Here is a 22,631-nt window from a genome sequence, read left to right as displayed (position 1 = left end):
GGGATATAATGAACATGAGGTTCATTATATCATGAGATTATTCCTTTCCTCATTTATTTCTAACTATTCATGGCAAACCCTATTTATGGGTGAGAAGAGATTTATGTAACATACTTCTAGCAGTGCTTTGAAGGGTGCTACTCTGTTTAGGATTACATTGCGGAAGGCAAAGTTCATGGATTCAAATCTTTTCATGTTTTCCCTTGTCCATACAATACAAAATTGTCGTTCAGTCATTAAGAGTTTGAGCTTAGCAAGATAAGGGCAGTATATTATTCCATGAATCTCAGGTTTATTAATCAGTATTTTTTTAAAAAATACCTCACTTTTCCAAGTATTTTTACCAGTTAAATAATGTGCAGTAATGGGACAAGGGCAGCATTACTTCGCTGGATGAGATACATTTTCCATATGGACCATCGTATCCTTCTTTGTAATGAAGAATCTTAAGCATGTAACACTAATTACAATAATGAACAATCTCACCTTGAACCGGAACCGGTTTTTTGTCTGATATTCTGCAGTCAGGAGAAGGGTATCAATGTCACCTCCAAACAAGGAAGGAGCAGGCAGCCTTGTTAATGTGGCCTCAAATCCTTAAAAAGAACAATGAGAAACATTGCTTATAACACCTGAATTACAAGTTAGCAATTAGCAACCTTTGCACTTAAATGCAGCTACTTGCTCCCACCCAATTGGTAAAATACAAGAATGCTAGAGAGAAGCAATTCTCTAAATGGCTAGTTAATTCAGCCACTTCCAACAACCTGTGCAATCCTACTCATCCTTACTCAAAAATAACTCTCACTATAATCAATAGGATTTGCTCCTAAGATTGCAATATTCAGCTGAATATCAAGCTGTATAATTCTGGTTTTAGTTTTTCAGTCCAGCAATCCTGTGAATTTAGACATGAGATTTTTTTTTTTTTTGGCCAAGGCCGAAATTTGAGTTTTAGAATCAATGGGGCTAGGAATTTAAGTTGCCAGACCCACACCCATGAATCCTGGGAACTTTGTGGGATGGAGACATTAGAATCACAAATTCTGAGAAATCACTTCCAAGTGATCAAAGCCCCCTCCCCCAACACCCTAGGAATTCCCCCTATCTCTAGAGATTGGGGGAATCCATAGAGTATTGTAAGAGGCTGTGATGTCACAACATTCATAATATTGCCCCCCTCATAATTTTTCTCCCATTGATCACTTGATCGATTGAAAACAGTTGAGGGCACTTGGCTACTGTGGGTGGGCACCATATAAACCTATTTGGCATCCATGTTTGTATTCTAGCATTTGATCCATAATGGCTTGCTATCCTGTTTATCTAAATAAGTATTATTCAAATCACACATATAAATCATAATCCTAGGTGTTATGTGAGTACAGTTTTCTTCTGCTTACCTGCTTCGTTGTCTTTCCGTGATCCATCCATTCGGTATCCATGACTCTTGGAAAGGTAGCACCAAGGTAAATATGTTTCATTTTGGGGATTCCAGCAACAGCCTCGGAGAACACATAGGTCCTGCATTGTTAGTAAGAAAAGGATTACTTCAGTAGTAGCAAAAGTCTTCAAATTCATTTCTGGACAGTAAGTTGTGTTTTACAAACTGATTTGCAAGGTTGATTTGTTCACAGCATCACAGAGTAAGAACACATCTTGTAAACGAGTCCAGCCTATTGCTCAGTGCAGGAAATCCAAAGCTTGAGACATTTCAAGCATTGAACTAGGCTAATAACCTTTAAACTTTTTTTTTAAAAAAGTGATAACAACTAACCATTTCTATCCTTGATTCAAAACAGGGAAGTTTTGTATGTTAGACAAATATAACTACTACAGTATGGAAATTCATGTGCTCAATCCATCTTCTGTCACCTTCTTTTGGCACATGCAATTCTGGTCTTATGGTTTAACGCATATCCAGATTGTATTTTAAAATCTCTCGCTTCAACCAGACACATTTCCCCTGGTGATAGTAGTACATCCCCAAAGAGGAATATATTTGTGCAGTTAGAAGAAGATGCCACTGGGAGGTGAAAAACACCTAAACAGCCTTACCCACATGGATTTTGGGCTGGATCCTATTCGTATTCTACCATGCCACTGAGCAAAGTTTGAAGCTTTCTCTTGAGGTTAAGTGGATCTTCTTCCAATGAAGGAATCCTCCAATGGAAGAGACATTTAAGTTGGAGGAAGACTCCTGAGGCTGGAGGAAGGTTCCTTTGAGGACAGCTGGATCCACCCCATTATAAGGGAATACACTCCTCAGTAAAATGGCATTATACCATGTGGAAGCAACACTCATGCTACTAGGCATTATACCATGTGGAAGCAACACCCATGCTAATAGGAAAAGAAGACTACAGAAGTATCTCAAATGAGAAATATCAACTAATGGTTGTTGGGGGTTTTCCGGGCTGTATTGCCGTGGTCTTGGCATTGTAGTTCCTGACGTTTCGCCAGCAGCTGTGGCTGGCATCTTCAGAGGTGTAGCACCAAAAGACAGAGATCTCTCTCTGTCTTTTGGTGCTACACCTCTGAAGATGCCAGCCACAGCTGCTGGCGAAACGTCAGGAACTACAATGCCAAGACCACGGCAATACAGCCCGGAAAACCCCCAACAACCATCGTTCTCTGGCCGTGAAAGCCTTCGACAAAATATCAACTAACTTAAACAGGTTGATGTTACTGAATTCTTGGGGAATCCAGAATATAGCAGATATTGGATCTAGCCAACACTAGCTAGAAACTTTTACATCTCATCCCATGACTTAGAACCAACATTGCCTACTTTTGATTGTTTGTCCAGTTGGATAGTTTAGGTTGATCTGTGCTGGTCTGCAGTAGAACAGCAGTATTTTAGTCCAGTCGCACATTGGCAACCAACAAGATTTTCAAAGTCTACACTTTTGAGAGTCAGAGCTCTTTCCTTTAGACACAAGTAGGAATGGAGATCCCATTCCTACTCATGTCAGAAGAAGAAAGCTCTGGCCCTCAAAATCTTAGACTCTGAAAATCTTGTTGATCTCTAAGGTGCCACCAAACTAAAATCCTGCTTGTCTAGCTTGTCCACACCAATTGGTGTGGATATTAGATATCATGATCCATCCATTAGAGTACTCATGACTGCTGAAAAAGTAGCAGCAGAGTATAAATATTTCATCTAATGAAACACCAGTTCCATTTGGAAATATTCTAAGGTAATATAGAGCTATACCCCACTGAATTGTTTATAGGAATCCACATAAGTAGCCAGTTAACACTGCTTTCGATATTTTGCAAAAAACAAAAACAGAAAAAATCAGTAAATGGGAGAGATTCACATTTTCCTGACAGGGAACAGAAAATGCTTGGGCTTGCATTGGATATATCCATATACATTTATTCATACAAACCCTGAAAGCCTGGGGAGAAGAAACATGAGCCTCTTGGGGCTTCCTATGTTGCCACTACAGTTGAACATCCAAAGATGCCCTTACAAGCAACAAAAAAGCTTATGTCATATTAAAGATTAGCATATTCGTGCTGGCATATTGTTTCTATGCACTGGAGCCACTTCAGCAGATGCATGACAAAACTTATTCTATATGGTTTAAGTCCTCTGGATTTCTGTCTACAGAGCATGACTTCCTTGCCTCCCCCTCCTGCTGCAGCCAAAAATGCCCCCCAAATGCTGCTCCTGGGGAACAATATGCCCAGGAACAGCTTGAGCAAGGACTCTGAGCTCTGCCATGAGATGGAGGAATCAGCAGAAACCACCACCCATCAGTCTGCAAATGTCTCCATGAGATTCCACCTGGTGTGAAAGTCTACTGAGAAAGTCAGTTTCATCTGAGTTTGATTAAAAGGTGAAATAAAATAAGTGGGAAAACACTAAAAAGCACCACACAGTAACACAAAGGGACATTTACAGAACACAAAACATCCTTCCAGCTAACAATGGCTCAACTTGGAAAGGTCTACAAAGATGGCAGCCTCCAATTAAAGCCTTGCTTTGCCCCTCAAAACACTTGTGCCCATTAGAAGCAGGCGTGAACTGAAATATGAACTGAAGTTCATCACAAACCAGGCTGGTTCATGGTTCGTGAACAGGTGGTTCGTAGGAGCTCATTTCTCATAAACCGTGATGAATTTTAGCCTGATTTGTTTGGTTCATATTTCTGTTCGTCACTGCAAACAGCTTGGCGCCAATCAATCAGTTTCCCAGGCAATGGGCAGGGGGGGGGGGATCTCTGCAGACCTTCTGCTGACCCGGAAGTGACGTTTTCATGAACTGAACGAACCAGTTTGTGAACCAAGGCAAGTTCGTGAAAGTTAGGGGTTCATGAAACGCGATGAACCATGAACTGCATGATTCATAATTTCCCCGGTTTGTGCCCATCTCTAGTTCCCATTCTTGATATTTTACTGAAACAGAATACAGTGCTGAGTCACATGCATGCTTTATCATTAGTCTATTAATCAGAAGCCCTCAACCATATAATATTTTTTTAAATCATGAAAGCCTGTAAATACTACAGACCACATCAGCTGACAACCTTCTAATATGTCTGCATACTTTTTTATGATTCCGTAAGTCAGTTCTCTATCATCCTGTAGCAGGAAATCAATAGTTATGTGCATTTTATTTTATGTGAACTTCTTAGTTATTATTGATATGTGGTTTGGTCATTTGAAGCTTTTATCGCAAGATGATATCATTTAAAATGATTTTTTTTCAAGATTTTGGAAGAAGCTTTCAGTGTGAAAAGAGTCACAACATGATGAGATTATAAATGAGCTACAGAATGAACCAGTACCAAACTTACTTCAAAGAATGACCAATATCTGTGGAATGTATTAAATGTCACCATTCAGCTACATTAATAGCAGCACATTTTTACAGCAAGAAATTGTGGTGCGGGGGAATTTCGTATCTTCTCCCTATACTCCAGATTTTCGAGGGTCTAAAACGGATCTGTAATTGCCTCTTCATTATGTTGATCTATCCCACCCACCCAACCCAATTCAAACAATATCCTAGGTGAAGAAGAAAGAGGGAAACTCCAGGAATGCCACATCCTGAGGTTGTAGAAGCTTTGATGTCTGCTAATCACAGCATCCAAAGGTGGAGGAAAGTCTCATGCTATCAGGGCAAAATCAGTGCAGACAAAATCCTCTGTCGTTCCAGCACCTTTCGGACTTTCAGAAACCTGATTCTTCTGGATTAATTATGTATGGAACTTGGACAGATGTTCTCCTCAATAACTGGAATGAAATGATGAAATAGTTCAAGGATGTTCTAGTTTTATCCCTGTCACACATACTCCATAGTTACGTAAAAATCTTTGTTAATACGAACCAAATTTCCAAAGTTCCTTTTTAAAAAATATACCCTTCCAGAGCTGATATAAATGTTTTTCAGTTTGTGACCATATTTGTATAGGGGCACAATTGCACCATTTTTAAAGAGGAAATGTTGACTCACTTCTAGCCTTTTGTCCTTATCATGTGAGAATTAAATATCTCTGTTCTATTCATTCATTGATCCTTCCAACTGGTTTTGGAAGAGGACTCTGGTGATTTTAGACAATTGTCATGTTAATGAAAAAGCAACTACAAACCAACATTTTGGGCATTATCTATGTGATTCGTTTTATTGTATGCTGGGAACTAATGAATTTGTATTGAAGCTCATAATCACTAATTCAGATTTTCCTTCACTGAAATATTGTGGGTTTTTTCTAAATAAAAATCTCACAAGGAAATTGCCTGGTAACAAGAGAAGTATTTTGGAGCACACTCTGGAAGCATTTTACCTCTTTCTTGAAGACAGTTGATTTAATATGTTCTATTTGCTTGTAAATATATTTTGAACATCCACACTAATTATGTCTCCTTAAGATTCGGTTTTGTTTTCCTGGCCATGTTGGATGCTCCTCTCCGCAGGTCTGGGAGGAAGCACCCGAGCAGCCTGACCAGGCGGTTGACCTGCGAGGGTTAACCCCCAGGACTCCCAGTGAGGGGTCCAGGGTCCAGAGCGCGCTGGGAAGAGCCCCCTGAAGTCGATGCAGGGGGTAAATTGCCCATTTGCTCCTACGGAGGCCGGCAGACTTGCGCAGCACATCGCGTGCTGCCAGGCCATGGAGAACGGAAAAAAGCAGATTTAAGGTGAAAACCTGTAAGTAGCGAATCCCTTCTGTCATTTCAAGCATATGCGAAGGATTGGTGGGAGTTGAAGCTAAGAAGGTTTGGATATCTTCCCCTTCATTGAGTCTCGGAACTTAGTTGGCGGATTCCCCCCCCCCTAAGATGGTGACGAAAAAGCAGAGCCCTGCTATGGGCAAATCTGTTTCGGCTGCCTTGCAGGGGAAAGGAGAGTCTCTTGAAGAGCTTGTTAAGCTCTTCAAAACTATAAAACCCTTTGTTGATAAGCTGAATGAAATCAGTCAAAGGGTTGGCTCAATTGAGAGCGAAGTGAAAACCATTAAGGAAGCAGCCTCGGGGGCAGAGCAGTCTACTCAGGAAAATGCAGAACTCATGAATGCAACAAACAAAGAAGTAAAACTTTTGGAGAATCAACTGATAGGGCTACAAGTGGATCATGCTCAGACAGTATTGCGTCTCCAGAATGTGAAGGAGGAGGAAAGTGAAAATTTAAAGGACTTGATGTCGGAACTTTTGGCAAAATCCGCAAAGGCAACTAAAGAAGAGTTAAAAAGCGACATTTTGGAAGTCCGTCGGACATCTTCAAAATATGCAACGAAGCGCCAGCTGCCTCGCGAGATTATTATCGACTTTTCATCTAAGAAGACTCGGGACACCATCTTATATAATTCGTACAATGTGGATTTGGACTTTCTGGGTAACAAGGTTAAGATATTGAAGGACGTTCCATTTTTAGCTCGGAAAAGAAGATTCAAATACAAAAGGTTTGCAGTTCTTCTGAGGAAGCGTGAAATAAAATACAAATGGTTATTTCTGGAAGGTATCTGGTTTAGTTATAAAGACCAAGCCTACAAGATAACGTCGGAAGCACAGCTAAGGGACTTTGTGTCTAACTGTCAAGAGTTCCAACAAGAAGAGGACTTAGAAGCTGAAGGGGGGGAGGAGGGAGCGAGCACAGCTACTGTAGCTGTTCAGAGAGAGCTGCGACCGAGACGCTGGGGGGGGGGGGAAGAAGACCTGATCCTGATTGTAGTTTGTATTTTATAAGATCTACCGATCTAATAGCATATTATAAAGTTTTAACTTTAAACAATTGTAGTATGAAGGGAAAGCAATACCTGTAGATATAGTGTGTGTGTTTTTATATGTTGTTTTTTCCCTTTCCCCCTGTTCCCATTTTTCCCTTTTTGTAGTGTTAGTAATTAAAAAATAAAAAAAAAAATTTTAAAAAATAATTATGTCTCCTTAAGTAAACTGCGTACACTCCCCTCTAGATTCATATAGCCCTTTTTTAATGTTGTGCCAAATTTTCAAGGGAGTTGAATTTTCACTCTGAGTTATGTTACTGAAAGGAGTATGTGTGAAAGTCATGTTATTTAAAAAACTTGGGTATTTTAATCATAATTTCACATACTTTTTCATCCTGGTTCATAACTTTCCTTTTTCTGACCTGCAGAAGAGTTTCTCTTGCATTTTTTTTACTTGAAAAAGCAGCAATGCAGCAGCAATGAGGGATTATGAAGCAAACATGCTGACAGTATAGCAATGCCTGGAAGCCAGTGTTATCTGGTTTGGTGAAGATGCTATTAATACATACACACAAAACCCCCGATTTGCAGTCACAGTACCAGAATATTGAAGAAATACTCCCTGTAGAGAAGACATCTGGATCAATATTTCCTTATGATTACTACCAACCATATATAACGATGAGCTCAAGGGCTGGGAAACTCACTCTCTCCAGATTGAATCTGGGATTTATAATTCACAATCTTGGCAAAACTTGGGACTGTCCATTACAGGTCTTAACTAGCTAAGTAAATTGTCTCTGTGTTTTCCTTGATGAGATCTGGATTTTACACGATGACATTTCACTCTATACTTAATGCATTTCTGCTGTTTTTTTTTAAACCTGTTTGCCTAGTGAGGATCCACTCAGTGCATCTGAAGATGTGAACTCTACAAAAGTTTATTCCAGAGTAAAAACTTGCCAATCTTAAGGTATCACAAGATATCTGTTTATTTTTTGCTGCAACATACTCGTCTGCCTATCCACTCCTCAGCCACCTTTGGAATTATTACCCCTGTGGCTTTAGAGTCCAAAGTAACTTGAAAGTTCCTGGGCCACTCTGAATGGCCGGTGATTACAGCTTAATGGATCATTTTATCGTAGGGTTAAGGTTACAAAAACCTGAGGTCCCGAGATAGTGGTTTGTATTATTATAAGGCCATTGATTCAGGACCTCTCTAGAGGTGAAGATTTTTAAAGAGTTGGGTTTGGGTTCCCCAGATACAACTCGATTTCCTGCAGCCACACAGCAGCTTTGGGGAATGGTTGTTGAAAATAAAGAAGAGCCCACACAGCCTCAGCCTCAACACCCCCCCCAAACACACACATGACAAGGAAGGTCTCCTGCCTCCCCCTTAAGCCATTTCCTCATGCCAAAATAACACAGGGAGAGACTATTTCCTTGCTTTTAATAATAATAATAACTGTGCATATATACTGCTCTTCTAGACAGATTAGTGCCCCACCCATAGTGGTGAACACATTAGTATTATCCTTATCCCCACAATGCAGCTGGGGAGCTGGGGCTGAGAGAAGTGGCTTACCTGCTGAGCTCATGGCAGTAGTGGGACTCGAACCAGTAAAGTGCTGATTTGCAGCTGAACCACTTAACCATTATGGTACAGCAGCTCCATGTGCACAGAATACAGGCACACATACACACACCACTCACTTGATATTTTAGAAAACTGATGGAGGGAGGAGGGAAGAGCCTTTCCTCTCTCCACAGTGGCATTCTGAGGTGGTTTGGGCTTTCATTTATTTTTTAACAACCATTTATTTTTTAACTGCTGTGTGGTTGTGGGAACCTAAGTTGGGTCTGGGGAACCCAGACTCAGTGCTTTAAAAACCTGCAATTCTAGAGAGACCTTGAATCATGTAGCCAAATGGGATATTTTGAGCCTTACTGCTCATACTTTTACTTTCCATGGTACAGAATCAACCTTATGAACAAAGCCTTTTCCAGAAAATTCAGCCATAATTGTGGGATTAAGATTTTTGTTATACAGTCCGTTTATTCTTAGAGCTGTGAGGAAAAACAACACTTTACTCAGGAGATGGACTAAATCTTTGATGAATCTCAGTCTATGCAAGTCAATTTTTTAATATCAAATTTTCTTTACAATCTGTAGTCTCTGGTATTTTTTTAAAAAACACCCAATTAATGTTTTACTGGAACTTCAGTTCTAAACATATGCACTAATGTATTTGCTTTGGGCAAAGGGATAAAGGGATTTCCCTCTCTCAGTTCATTTAGTCATCTGGAATTCTCTTCAATGCCAAGTTTCACTCTTTAATTCTAGTTTGATTAGGACAATTTCTAAAATTAATTCTGGAATAAGAGTATGCACCCATTTACCATTCATAGTTTGCAATAGCCACTGTTCCTTTGTAACTTTTCTCTCTTCAACAACAAGCACTTTGAAAAACATTGCAAAAAAGCAATCTTGGCATGATCATATATATGATTGTGATCAATGTGTATATACTCTTCTGCGCCTCAGCAAGACACCATACAAAAATTAAAGTATTGGTTCAGTCATGTATAATCATGTCAAGATTAGAGATGGGCATGAACTGAAAAGAAACCCCAAATCATGTGGTTCGTGGTTCATCAAATTTCACGAACCAAGAACCATGAACTTTCACGAACCTGCCCCTTGTTCATGAACTGGTCAATTTAGTTCATGAAAACATCACATTCAGGTCAGAAAATTATCACTTCCAGGTCAGCAGAAGGTCACTTCCGGGCTAGAAGAAGTTCACTTCTGGGTCAGTAGAAGGTCTGTAGGAAGTCCATCCCCTGTTGCCTAGGAAACGGATTGATTGGCACCAAGCTGTCTGCAGTGACGAACCAAAAAATGAACTAAACAAACCAGCCTAAAGTTCATGGCAGTTCATCGGAAATGGGATCTGACAAAATGCTGGTCCGCGAACCATGAACCGGTCCGGTTCATGCTTAATTTTGGTTCATATTTTGGTTCTTGCCCATTGCTAGTCAAGATTGCTTTTAGCCTTGTGCTATCAATGTCCATGTGGCTTTTTGTAATGTAGAGTGAAATATGCAAATGAACTGAAGGCACACACACAAAGTGCTCTGTACAAGATCTGGAAATAAACACAGAAAAAATGACGATTTCATAATGTATCAAAACTCTAAGATGTGGGAACAAACTAGGGAGAGGAAGATTACAGGCATCTAAAATGTCTACTTAAAGTCTCTGCATAGCCACTGTAATGTCACGATTTGTCACAGCAGACAGGTCTCCAATTGCCAGTTCTTGTAATGGTCAAGATTTCAAATGAGGGACAAGAGAAATGAGGAGTATTTCAAACAGTTTTATGTACAAAGCAACTCCAGCAAACTATATGCAATCTCAACTAGCTGAACTGACTACTAGAACACATGACTTGAAGGAAGGTCTTTAAATTAACAGTCCTTAACATATTATGGTAATATAAGGGAACATCTTAAAAGTATAAGTTCTGTCACTACATTTCTGTTGTGTTGTTGTCCACTGATAACATGCTGCTTCACATAAATATATACATTGGAATGTACACTCATGCTTTGTTCAGAACTCTACTAACAATGCAATCCTTCAATAGTTTTACAAGGTTATAACTCTGCTTTGAACTGAACTGCAAGTTATATTTGTATTGGTGCCCTGATTTGTAAATCACCAATTTGATCATAATGTGAGATGACAAACACACACACGTAGGTCAAATTGTACTCATCTTATTGGTGAAAACTTGCTTTAAAATCTTGGCACATAGGAACTTGAGATCAAAAGTTTGCATATCTTGACAATAGTTACATGATCACTCCAATACTGATAATCCATATGAAGGACAGGAGACAATGAATTGGATCCAGGCAGCTTTTTAACACAATGTTGCCTAATTACTACAATCCATATCCATAATGTTTTTCTCTGTACAGAGTCCACGATTCCTGGCATAGCCTTTTTTGGTTGATCAAAGGAGATCCCTCTTTTTCGGCAGCTGAAAAGCTGCTTGGATACAACCCATTATCTCCTTGTTTAAACACTTCTTGCATAGAATAATCAAGAGAGTGGACTTTTCTCTGAACTTTTCCTCGGAAGCAAAATAATCTTATCAAAAGTGAAGACAGAGAAGCAAAAGTTACCAACAGTCCACGCTTGGTATTAATAAGAATCAGAGATAACATATTATGACAATAATTAGCTTTTTTTAAAAAAAGGTAAAGGGGCAAAGCTCAACTACAGTTAATTTCTCCCATAGCCACCTCAATAGTTCATTGAAGGCCCACACTACTGGAGAGACTTTTGCCACTCAAACCGTCATCCGAGTTTAAAAAATAACCTCTCAGGAATTCATCTGTATGAAGCAAGCGCTAATTGCTCTCTGGTCTTTCCATCGTAATAGAGGTCAACGGACATTCTCAAGTCTAAGGCCAGGTGAAAGGCAGCGTAAGCCACACGAGTCAAACAATCTGAAGATCATGAGGTTCATCTGCTTATACTTCCATCAAGATATATGATAATTATGAGTAGGCACAGAGTAGTATGTACTGATGCTGTTACTTGAAGCATCCTGTATTAAACATATAGACACGATGAGGACTGCTAAGCTGTATGAGTTGTAACATTGTCACAGCACTCTATGGCTGCATATCAAGGATATAGTCTTTAGGAGAGTACAAACATGCCCTTTCTGTGCTGTGAGCCTTTTTATTATCTTACACTGTCATCCTCCATTTTGTTTCTTATATGACTTTTATATATGATTTTCATTTCATTTATACGTAGTATGCTTTTAAGACATCATTTTAATAAAACTCATACAAAATAGAGGGACTAATTCTATTAAATTGTATTAGTATAGTCAGAGATTGCCTTTACCTGGCTAGTCCAGATGAGTCTGATTTTATCAGATTTCAGAAGCTAAGCAGGGTCGGCCTTGGTCAGTAATTGGATGGGAGACCTCCAATAAAGACCAGAGGCAGGCAATGGCAAACCACCTCTGTTAGTCTCTTGCCATGAATACCCCACCAGGGGTTGACATAAGTCAGCTATGACTTGAGGGCACTCTCCACATCCACCAGTCAGAGATTACTTCAGTTTAACCCAAACTAGGAAAATCTATCTCCAAAACTGGAATCTTTGAGGTCTAATTGTATGTTCATGAAATTCAGAAACATCCCTAACAGATGTGCACCAATGTATATTGATGGATTTATTAAAGACATTATTTCACCTGCTGTTCTCCAGCAAAGGACTCAGATATAGCTTAGATGGTTTATGTGGCTTGGGTATTATTTGTGTGCACTCTAAATGGATAAGAATGACTGTTCATCATTATCTATATCTATTTATCCAGTGAGAAGATGTCTAAGTTTCTCTGTTTGCTCACACTAGTTGTTCTCTTATCCAGGACAATTATATAGCATTATATAGTATTAAATTCTTACTCCTGTGTTATTTTTGTCATACCTTTGTTGCCACTTGATCTGGAATGCAGTCAATTCTCTCAGATATAGGTATGTCTGGACAGGTTGGTGAAAAGTCTGCAAGGAATCAATTTGTTTTGTTAGCCAAAGTCCAACAATGAATTAAAATTAGACAGAGAGATATATTTAAAATGAAGCAACACACGTAGCTTACCAGATAAGATAGGTTAACTATCATTAAATAAACAACTTTCCAACAAATAGCCACTTTCTGGCTGCAAAATAGAAAAATGATCCTCCAGGGAGTTCACTATCAGAAACCCAGAAATATGCTGGATAAAAAAAAAATCTGTTCTTCAAGTATCAAATACTGAACAGATGTACAGGTAATGTGATTTATTCCATGATTCAGAACTCCTAGCTCTTCCATCACCATTACCAAGTCCAGTCGAGTCAGTTGATTGTCATACAGTTGAGCATGTAGAGATTTGCTTTTGCAAAAGTCAAGCTCTTTAGTCCAGCTCATGGTGTACGATAATATGTTTCTAAGCAGACTTATACCCTTGAAGTCTGTTAATGTTTCCATTGGAAGTATCTCCATACAGCAGAAGGAACTGGCATGGGAGATAGCATTTGTAAGAGGAACTTTCTTAATTCTTCTTCGCCAAATTTCTCCCTCAACTCCAACAGGCCATTTCTTTTCCACTTCTTAGGAATCTGGAGTTTGTTTCAAATCAATTCCGTTTTGATCAAAAGAGAAATTCAAAGAGAGGAGGATCAGGAAGATTGGTTTTATAAAATTTCAGAATTTCAGCATGCAGATGCTCAGAGGCAGGCAATGTCTTCCAATGCTTCTTACCCTCTTATTAGAGCACCCACTGCAGTGCTGATGTTACAAAAAAGTGCAGAAAACTGCAAAAAGCAATGAGCAAAAAAAATATTTCTTTTGAAAGAGCATAAGAGGAATCAATGGCTATTTCTCCAAAAAGTGAACTTTGAAAAGAAGACATTCCACTCCCCATAACAACATTAACGTCAGATATGCTGGCCTAGCACTTCTCATAGGAGTGATTACCTATTACCTGTACTACATACGCGCCACAGTGATTACTTATTTCCTGTACTACATACTCTCCACAGGACTTCAATCTTAACAAGAAAAAGTGATGTGGAAGCACAACATAATAAATTCTTTATTCTACTTCACTGACTAGTTTTTTTTAAAAAAATCCTTGTTATATATCCTCCTTTCAAATCCCCCTTCCCCCAGGTTCAAAGTGATAAACATACAGTGCAATCCTAAGCAGAGTTACTTCATTGATAATGCACTGATAATAACTTTCCTTCTGAGAGAGAACAGTGCATGGATTTAAAGGGGGTGGACCAGGATGTGGAAACCAAATCTCCAATGGAACAGAGACAGAATGATAGGAGAGACTAATATTTAGCCTGTAGGAGACAGCAGACCATCTGGATTATGGGACAGATGGAAAAGCCCCCAAAGTCTGCCTTCCTACCTGACAGACAGCTCAGCAACATCGCAGACTTGGAGGCAGGAAAAAGCTAAAGCTTTGCTCTGCCCTTAGATGAAACATACACACATAGAAGAAGATGAGCTGTCACAGATAACTATCAGATGATCATCCCTCTTCCTGAAAGCAAACCTTTGATTCAAAGCCTGAAATCTCTCCAGCATTTTTCATTTTATGTAAAAGTGACCATTGCTTTTCTCCTGATGTTAATCACTACCTGTTCTGCAATTTTGTTAGCTCTCCCATGTACAAGTAAAGAAATACAATACGGCAATATTATAAAGGGATAAGGATAAGGAAGGCATGAGATAATGCCAGTGAACTCCAAGGATTCCTTAATATATCTGTTGCTTAATATAGCCATTGCTTGATGTTGCTCAAAGAAACACAATATGGCAACTCTTCTGTTCTTTCCTTTTCTGGATTCCGAACCAATAGCTGAAAACACCCACATGTGTACAGATAATTCCACTACTCATTTTAAGATATCCTATTTCAAACTCACAGGCCAATGCTCCATGTTCAAAATAATTCTTTTTTGCTGTCAAATTTACAGCCCAGTTCAAAGCTTGATTTAAAATTGCTTTTAATTTTAATTCTTAATTTTTGGAATCCATCATCATGGCAGCTCTCAGGAAGGAGCATTGTTGTTGATGGCAGCTAAATTTCTGTGGCACAAATGTGGAAGTCAGAAAAAATACCAACAATCAAACAGTGGATACATAAAATTTGGGACTTGATAGACATGGACAAAATATCAGAGAAACTAATAACAAATGACAACTCAGCCTTCCAATCAAGCTTCATGGGAAAGTGGTTCTCATATTTTGACTACATGTCAAACTATGCAACTACAGACACTGCTTTGCCAAAGAAATACTTAGAGCCAAGCTACAAAAGACAAACAACACAAGGAGGAGCACCTGAAGAGTCACAATGTTAGCCAGGAAGCTGAGTTTTAAAAGAGATCGGAAGGCTTTGTCAATTTCCCCTCTCTACAGAGCCAGGGAGATTCCTGCTCAGAGAGTTTGTTAATTTTCCCTTTGCCTCCCAAAGGCTCTGTCAGTTTCACCTCCCCTTCTGAGAGGAGAAGAGGAAATTAACAAACCTTCTGAGCAGTGATCTCCCTGGCTCTATAGAGGGGAAATTGACAAAGCCTTCTGATCTCTTTTAAAACTCAGCTTCCCGGCTAAAATTATGACTTCCTTCATGTGATCCTCCTTGTGTAATTCATCTCTTGTAGCTTAGCTCTTAGACTTTGTATTCTATTAATGTATTGTCGAAGGCTTTCACGGCCGGAGAACGATGGTTGTTGGGGGTTTTCCGGGCTGTATTGCCGTGGTCTTGGCATTGTAGTTCCTGACGTTTCGCCAGCAGCTGTGGCTGGCATCTTCAGAGGTGTAGCACCAAAAGAGGTGTAGCCTTTTGGTGCTACACCTCTGAAGATGCCAGCCACAGCTGCTGGCGAAACGTCAGGAACTACAATGCCAAGACCACGGCAATACAGCCCGGAAAACCCCCAACAACCATGTATTCTATTAATTTCTTAAATACATACATCCCCCTTCACAGGATTTCTTTTCTTCTCTCAAGGATGATTGTTAAATGTTGGAATTGTTTTTTATGTTAAATGTTAAAGTTAAAATAAAAAAGTTATTACAAATTTCTCTTAAGCCTATTTATTTAGTGTAAATATAATTTTCTAAATAATAATAATAATATACTTGTTCTGGACCCCATGTCCTGCCCCCAAATGATCAGAGTGTGTTAGAAGCATATAAATGGAAATAAATAAAATTTAAAGTAGTCAGATGATCTCGCTGAAGGTACATGCTTTAAGCCCCTTTGATTTCTACTGAAGGCAAACACATACTTGAAACTTGCCTATGGAACTGAATAAGGTGTGCCAGGGCTTAAACTAAATAGAAATACAAATTCTGATACTAAAACTAATAGAATGAAGCAAAATATGGCACCATCATCATCATCAACTACAATCCAAATTAAAATTACAAATTAAAAAGGGCACATGCAATATTAATTAATATTCAGATCTGTACGAGCTCAGCTTGTAGTGACAATCAGCCTCTATGTCAGGTGACTGGAAAATACCAAATGCCACCCCATTTTTTAAAAGGCAATCCAGAGGGGATCCAGGAAATCACAGGCCAATTTGCCTAACATCTATTCTAGGTAAATTTGTAGAAATTAGTAGAAACTGTTATTAAAGAGAGAATTATAAAGCACATTGAGGAACAGAGTCTGCAGAGGGAAACTGGCATCTACAAAGGGAAGTCCTGCTTCACCAGCCTCTTGGAGTTATTTGAGCAAGTTAACATGTATGTGATAAGACAATCTGATAGACCTCATATAGTTGGACTTCTAAAAGGCTTTTGACAAGATACGTCACCAAAAACTCCCAAGTAAGTTTTGCAGTCATGGAATAAGAGGACTAATCCTGTTATGGATAAAATCTTGGTTAAATGACAGGAAGCAGAGAGTAGGAATAAATGGGACAGTTCTCTCAACGGAGGGATGTGAGCGGCAGAATCCCACAAGGATCAATATTGAGACAGTACTATTGAAGTTGATTATAAATTATTTGGAATTTAAGGTGAGCACTGAAGTGGCCAAGTTTGTAGATGATACCAGATTATTCACAATGGTGAAAACCAAAGCAGATTGTGAAGAGCTACAGGAAGATCTCTGTAAATTGGGCAAGTAGGCAACTCATGTGGCAAATGAAGTTCAGTGTGGCTCAGTGTAAGGTGATGCATACTGGAACAAAAAATCTCAAATTCAGGTATATGCTTATGGGGTCCAAACTGGCTGAGATTAAGGTTGAAAGAGATCTTGAGGTTGTTGTGGAAAGCAAAATGAAAATGTTGACCCAGTGGGGCAGTGGTGACAAGGCTAACTCTGTGATTGGGATCATTAGGAGAAGGAATGAAAATAAAAAGGCCAGCATTGTAACCCCCTTGTAAAAAGCTACAATGTGGGCTCATTTGGAATATTGTGTATGATTCTGGTCATCATATCTCAAAAAGGACATTGCAGAACTGGGAAAAATACAAAAGAGAGCAACCAAGATGATAATGGGGTTGGAACATTTTTCTAACGAGGAAAGGCTGGAACAATTTGGGGCTTCAGTCTATAAAAAAAACAGCTAACAGGAAACGTGATGGATGACTATAAAATCATGCATGGGGGTGGTGAAGAGGCTAGAAAGAAATCCCCCCTTCCCAATGGTGCCAGAATTCAAGGGCACCCTATGAAATTTTTAGGAAATAGGTTCAGAGAAGACAAATTTCTTTATTCAATGAGTAATTAAACTTGGAATTCACTACCAAGGGGCATAGTAATGGTCATGAGTACAGACAGTTTTAAAAAGGGGTTAAACAGATTCATGGAGGGTGGATCCATCAATGGCTACTAGCCATGGGGACTTAAGGGAGCCTCCATATCTAGAAGCAGCAAATCTCTGCATACCAGTGCTGTAAGGCAGCAGCAGAGGAGGGCCTTGGCGTCTATGGCTTGTTTGCTTTCCAGGACAACTGATTGATTATCTTGTGAAACAAGATGTTGGACTAGATCGACCATTGGTCTGATCAAGCAGGCTCTTCTCATATTCTTAAGTTCTCACGCATTTGCTTGCTGTTAAGTTCAAAGAGATCAAAAGAAGAGGGAGAGAGAAGAGTGGCAGAGGAGATAACATAAATGATGCAAGTTTTTCTCCCCCCCACCACCATAGGCTAGGACAAACAGAGGAAGTGAAGCAGGCCCAGGATTATCATGGAAGAGCAGGAATTTAAATTCGGATTTTCCAGCTTCTAGTCTTAGATGCTAACCACTATACCACACTAAACCTCTTTTACTTATGTTGAGACAAATGCTATTTCTGGGTTGCTGGGAATCTCCCATGCATGAAGAAACTTTGTGTTTGCAGGATTAACGTGTTCAAAGACACTCTCAATCATTTCTTTTATCATTCAATTTGTCAGAAACACAGGACTCTGGCTTACTTATCAGTAGAGATGGGCCCGAACAGCAATATGAACAAAAAAAAAAAAAAGCCACAAACAGCCTATTCTGCTGTTCGGAGCAAGCTGTTTGTGAGGCCCTGTTCCAAACGAACATCTGTTCATTCCAAGCCTCATTTGTTGTGTTCGTCTGCGTTCATCAAGCCAGACAGTCTGGCACCATCAATCAATTCCCTTGGCAACATAGGCAGGGACTGTCTGTACTCTGTCTGAACTCCTTCTGTTGCCCTGGAAACCCCAATCTCAGCCCAAGTTACCAAGTGTGGAGCTCCCATATTTTGGGAACAAAGAACAGTGGGGAAAGGGGTGTTCTGTAGCCATGGGAACACCAATCTCATTCCTCCAAACCCTGTTAGGCAGTTCTGACCGCCAACCACAGACCTCCTGTATTGCTCTATGGGACCTCTGGAAAAGGCACAATGCTCCCAGCTCTGGCTTTCTATGTCAGCAGAGAGTTGTTGCTGGCATTTGAGAGAGCAAGAGGGAGAGTGCATTGGAGCTTGATTTTTTTCAGGGAGTGGTTGGTAGGGATCTACCCACCCTCAGGTTCCAGGGCTGCTGCCAGGCTCTGGGGCCAAGCTATTATTTATTATTGGTACCTTTCCTGGTGCCTGCTCCTATTGTATCGAATGGGACTTTCCTGAGGATGCTAGCTTTGGGAATGTGTAACTCTGATATCCGTATTGCAATCTTGACCAAACTTGGATGATGGCTTGAGGAGAGCCTGCTGAACACTCCCTGCAAATATGGTCTCTCTAAGTCCAAAGGGGGTCATTCTAGCCCCCACAAACATCCAACCACAAACATGTTTGTGAACAGGTCATGTTCGTAAATGTTTGTGAGTCCGTGTTCATGGGTGGCAACGAACAACGAACATCGTGTTCGGTTTTTTTTCTGTTTGTGCCCATCTCTACTTATCTATTAGATTAATCAAAATCACTCCAATCAACAAATACCAATCCATATGAGAATATCAAGAAAATAGCATTTGAGTGGCCAGAGAAAATAAGATGTCAATCTTTTCTGCAAACCCATATAGTGATCTCTCATAAATCATTATTGTATTTTTCCCTATACTGTGCCATCCTAAGTAGTTAACACTTATTTCCTTGCTGACCAGGTTCAGATTTATTGTGATAAATACATACACAGGCCAATAGAGATTTTACATTACTTCTCTGAGTGCTGTTATGTCAGAGAAGGTATTTGAAGAAATAGCAGAGTCTGCTTCTGCAGGAAGGAATTTCTGTTTTCCAGTGTGCCAAGTTCATGCAAGTACTCACTGTGATCTTGTGAGAATGCCTCCTGAAACATTTCACACATTGGCTCCAATAAGCTGGATATACTAGCATCTGAACAGACTCCCTGAACAGCCCTAAGCAGTTAGAGTTATACCTTACCTCGACATGGGGTCGAGACATTGCTGGTCGCCCTCACAGACGATCTCCGCAGACATCTGGATCAGGGCAGATCAGCACTGCTGATTTTACTGGATCTGTCAGCAGCGTTTGATATGGCCGATCATGAGCTTTTGACCCACCGCCTTGCCGATGTGGGGATTCAGGGGACAGCACTGCAGTGGCTGGTCTCCTTTCTCCATGATCGGGGACAGAGGGTGGCGCTTGGGGAGAGTGTCATCTCATAAGCCACTGGTATGTGGTGTGCCACAGGGAGCGATACTCTCTCCATTATTATTTAATATCTATATGTGCCCCCTCGCCCAGCTGGTGCAGAGTTTCGGGCTTGGGTGTCACCAATACGCGGATGACACCCAGCTTTATCTGTTGTTGGACGGGCAGCCTGGATCGGCCCCTGATGCCCTGGAGCATGCTTTTGAAGCTGTGGCTGGTTGGTTGAGACAATATCGGCTGAAATTGAATCCCACGAAGATGGAGGTCCTGTATGTAAGTCGTGGGGAGATGGCTTTGGGACCCCGGCTTCCTACACTTGATGGGGCAGCACTTACACTGGCCCCGAGAGTTAGGAGCCTGGGGGTGATTCTGGATTCCTCCCTGAAGATGGAGGACCAGATCACTGCAGTTGCCAGGTCTTCCTTTTATTATCTTCGGCAGGCCAGGCAGCTTGCCCCTTATTTGTCTCCCCGTGACTTGACTACAGTGGTCCAAGCAATGGTCACCTCTAGGTTGGATTACTGTAATGCGCTCTATGCTGGGCTTCCCATGGGCCTGATCTGGCGGTTACAGCTGGTACAGAATGCAGCAGCACGGGTCATTGCTGGAGCACTGGTGTGGGAGCATATTACACCGGTGCTACACCAGCTGCATTGGCTGCCAGTGGAGTACCGAATCAGGTTCAAGGTTTTGGTGTTAACCTACAAAGCCCTATGAGGACTGGGACCGATGTATCTGAGGGACCGTCTCTCACCATATGAGCACCGGAGGACTCTCCGCTCTGGTGGAAAACATCTTTTAAGTGTCCCTGGCCCTAGGGAGGCCCGCCTAGCATTGACCAGGGCCAGGGCCTTTTCGGTCCTGGCCCCGGCCTGGTGGAATGTTCTGTCTTGCGAGACAAGGGCTTGGCAAGATTTGCTTGCATTTCACCGGGCCTGTAAGACAGAGTTATTCTGCCAGGCATATGGCTGATGCTGGGTGCCCCCCCCCCATTGAGGCGGGGTTAAACCATCGCTCCTGTGCAAACACAGATGCATGTATGAACCGCTGTGCAGTATTAACCGTAACATTTAATGCTTTTAAATGTTTTTAAATGTATTATTTAACGCTTTTAAATATTTTAATGGTGGGTGATGTTTGTATTTTGTTATCCGCCCTGAACCTGCGAAAGCGGGGAGGGCGGAATATAAATATAATAAATTAAATTAAAATTACAAAGCTCATTGACTTCAATGGACTTTGAAGGGTATAACTCTGTTTCGGATTGATCTGCAAGTGTATTACCCAACGTTCCATAATTTGATGAACCCAATTTACATCCTGAATGAAGACTTTTCTGCAATATTAAATATTCTTCCAGTTTGGACTTACTGGAATTCAAAGAATTGTGTTTTGTTACCTTTGAAACCAGAATGTCCAGTTGCTAAAAGCGCAATCAGCACACAGGTTACAATCACCAGCAAAATGAAGACAGTGATGAGAGAGATTTCTAATCCAGTGAATTTCTTCCTTTGCTTCCCCATCTAGAGAAAAAGTCAAACAAGATTAAGAAAAAAAGAAGAAATTCCAGGAAGGTGTAATCTAAATATTTAGTGAATAGTTACTTTTTTTTTTTTTGAGCAAGGTAGTTAAAGTGCAACCATACCATTTTTATTTCTATTAAAGTATAAAATTTACAGTCTTCTGTATCAAGATAGACCGGCAGAGCAATCTGTGGACATTTTTTGACACCTCAGGTGATGATAGTGACACTTTGAGAACAGAAAAAAAGATCTTTCATGGGCCGAGGCAGACATCTCCTGAATGGAAAACCTTGCACCTGATAAAATGAAAACACTTCCACCAAGTGGTTTTCCTGTTTTTATATCCAAAATCAATATCTCCATGAAGTCCTTAAAAATATGCAGGCTTATTTGATAATATTTGTTGGGAAACGGAAACCGACAAGAATCTGGATTAAAATACAGTGTCTCTTAGGTTGTGATTTGCAATGAATAAATATAGCAGCTGCTCGTATTGCCTGAAATCCCCAATGAGACAGCATGCTCACTGAAGTTAGGATCAGTGCCCATCTTTGACAAACGCTCGCTGTTGAAGTGCTGGGGCTCTGCAGCCAATCGCTCAATCAAGTGTGAAGAACAACATGGTTCTGCTAATGTTTAACTGTAACTAGCAATAAAACACATTAAAATTAGTCTCTAGTGTTCTGATCAAGGAACTGGTGGTGGAGATGGCATTTGTCATCCCCCTAAAAGCATTTTACCTGTAGGTTGGAATACAATGAAGTAACTTTTTTCCGTTTGTTTTCAAGGTGCTCCAAGGTTCAGGGACAGTTCCAGGATTTGGAAGGGGGTCTCGGCACAGTGCTCAGCCCCCCGCCTACAACTAGATTCCCCTTCTTGTCCTCCCCTCCATATGCCCCCACCTGCTTGTGTGTCCTTCCTCTGCCCACTCTCAAGCTTTCCCACCACTTGTACCTGCAGTACTAGCTGCCCACACTGCCTGCATGTCCTGTCCCTGATGATGCTGGGTGGTGGGTGCAGCTAGGAGTGCCCGTGCCATGGCTACCAGGAATGTTGATACTTTCTGCTTCACCCACATGCCCTTCTCTTGCAGCACTAGGCAGCATATGCAGCTTGTAGCAGAGGTGACAAAGCACTCACAAGCAGACAGTGGAACAGTGAGCTCAGGCATCAGAGGAGATGTATGAGTAGGGAGTTGGCAGCAGCGGGCCCCATCAGTGCAGCCTGGCAGCTGCCCCACTGCGCTATAGGC

General features: G+C 40.7%; 1 protein-coding gene across 1 annotated transcript in view; it reads right to left on the bottom strand.

The window, feature by feature from the left end:
* SI (sucrase-isomaltase) overlaps positions 1–22,631 on the bottom strand; it is a 178,856-nt gene that overhangs the window by 154,333 nt on the left and 1,892 nt on the right. The window contains exons 2-5 of the mRNA XM_054982800.1: positions 21,256–21,379; positions 12,697–12,770; positions 1,404–1,524; positions 487–596 (exon numbers count right to left, since the gene is read on the bottom strand). Of these exons, the coding sequence (XP_054838775.1) occupies positions 487–596; positions 1,404–1,524; positions 12,697–12,770; positions 21,256–21,379 (429 nt within the window). The remainder of the gene's footprint in view (positions 1–486; positions 597–1,403; positions 1,525–12,696; positions 12,771–21,255; positions 21,380–22,631) is intronic.

This window comes from Eublepharis macularius, chromosome 6 (genome assembly GCF_028583425.1).
Source record: "Eublepharis macularius isolate TG4126 chromosome 6, MPM_Emac_v1.0, whole genome shotgun sequence".
NCBI lineage: Eukaryota > Metazoa > Chordata > Lepidosauria > Squamata > Eublepharidae > Eublepharis > Eublepharis macularius.
This window is presented reverse-complemented; position numbering and strand designations above follow the sequence as displayed.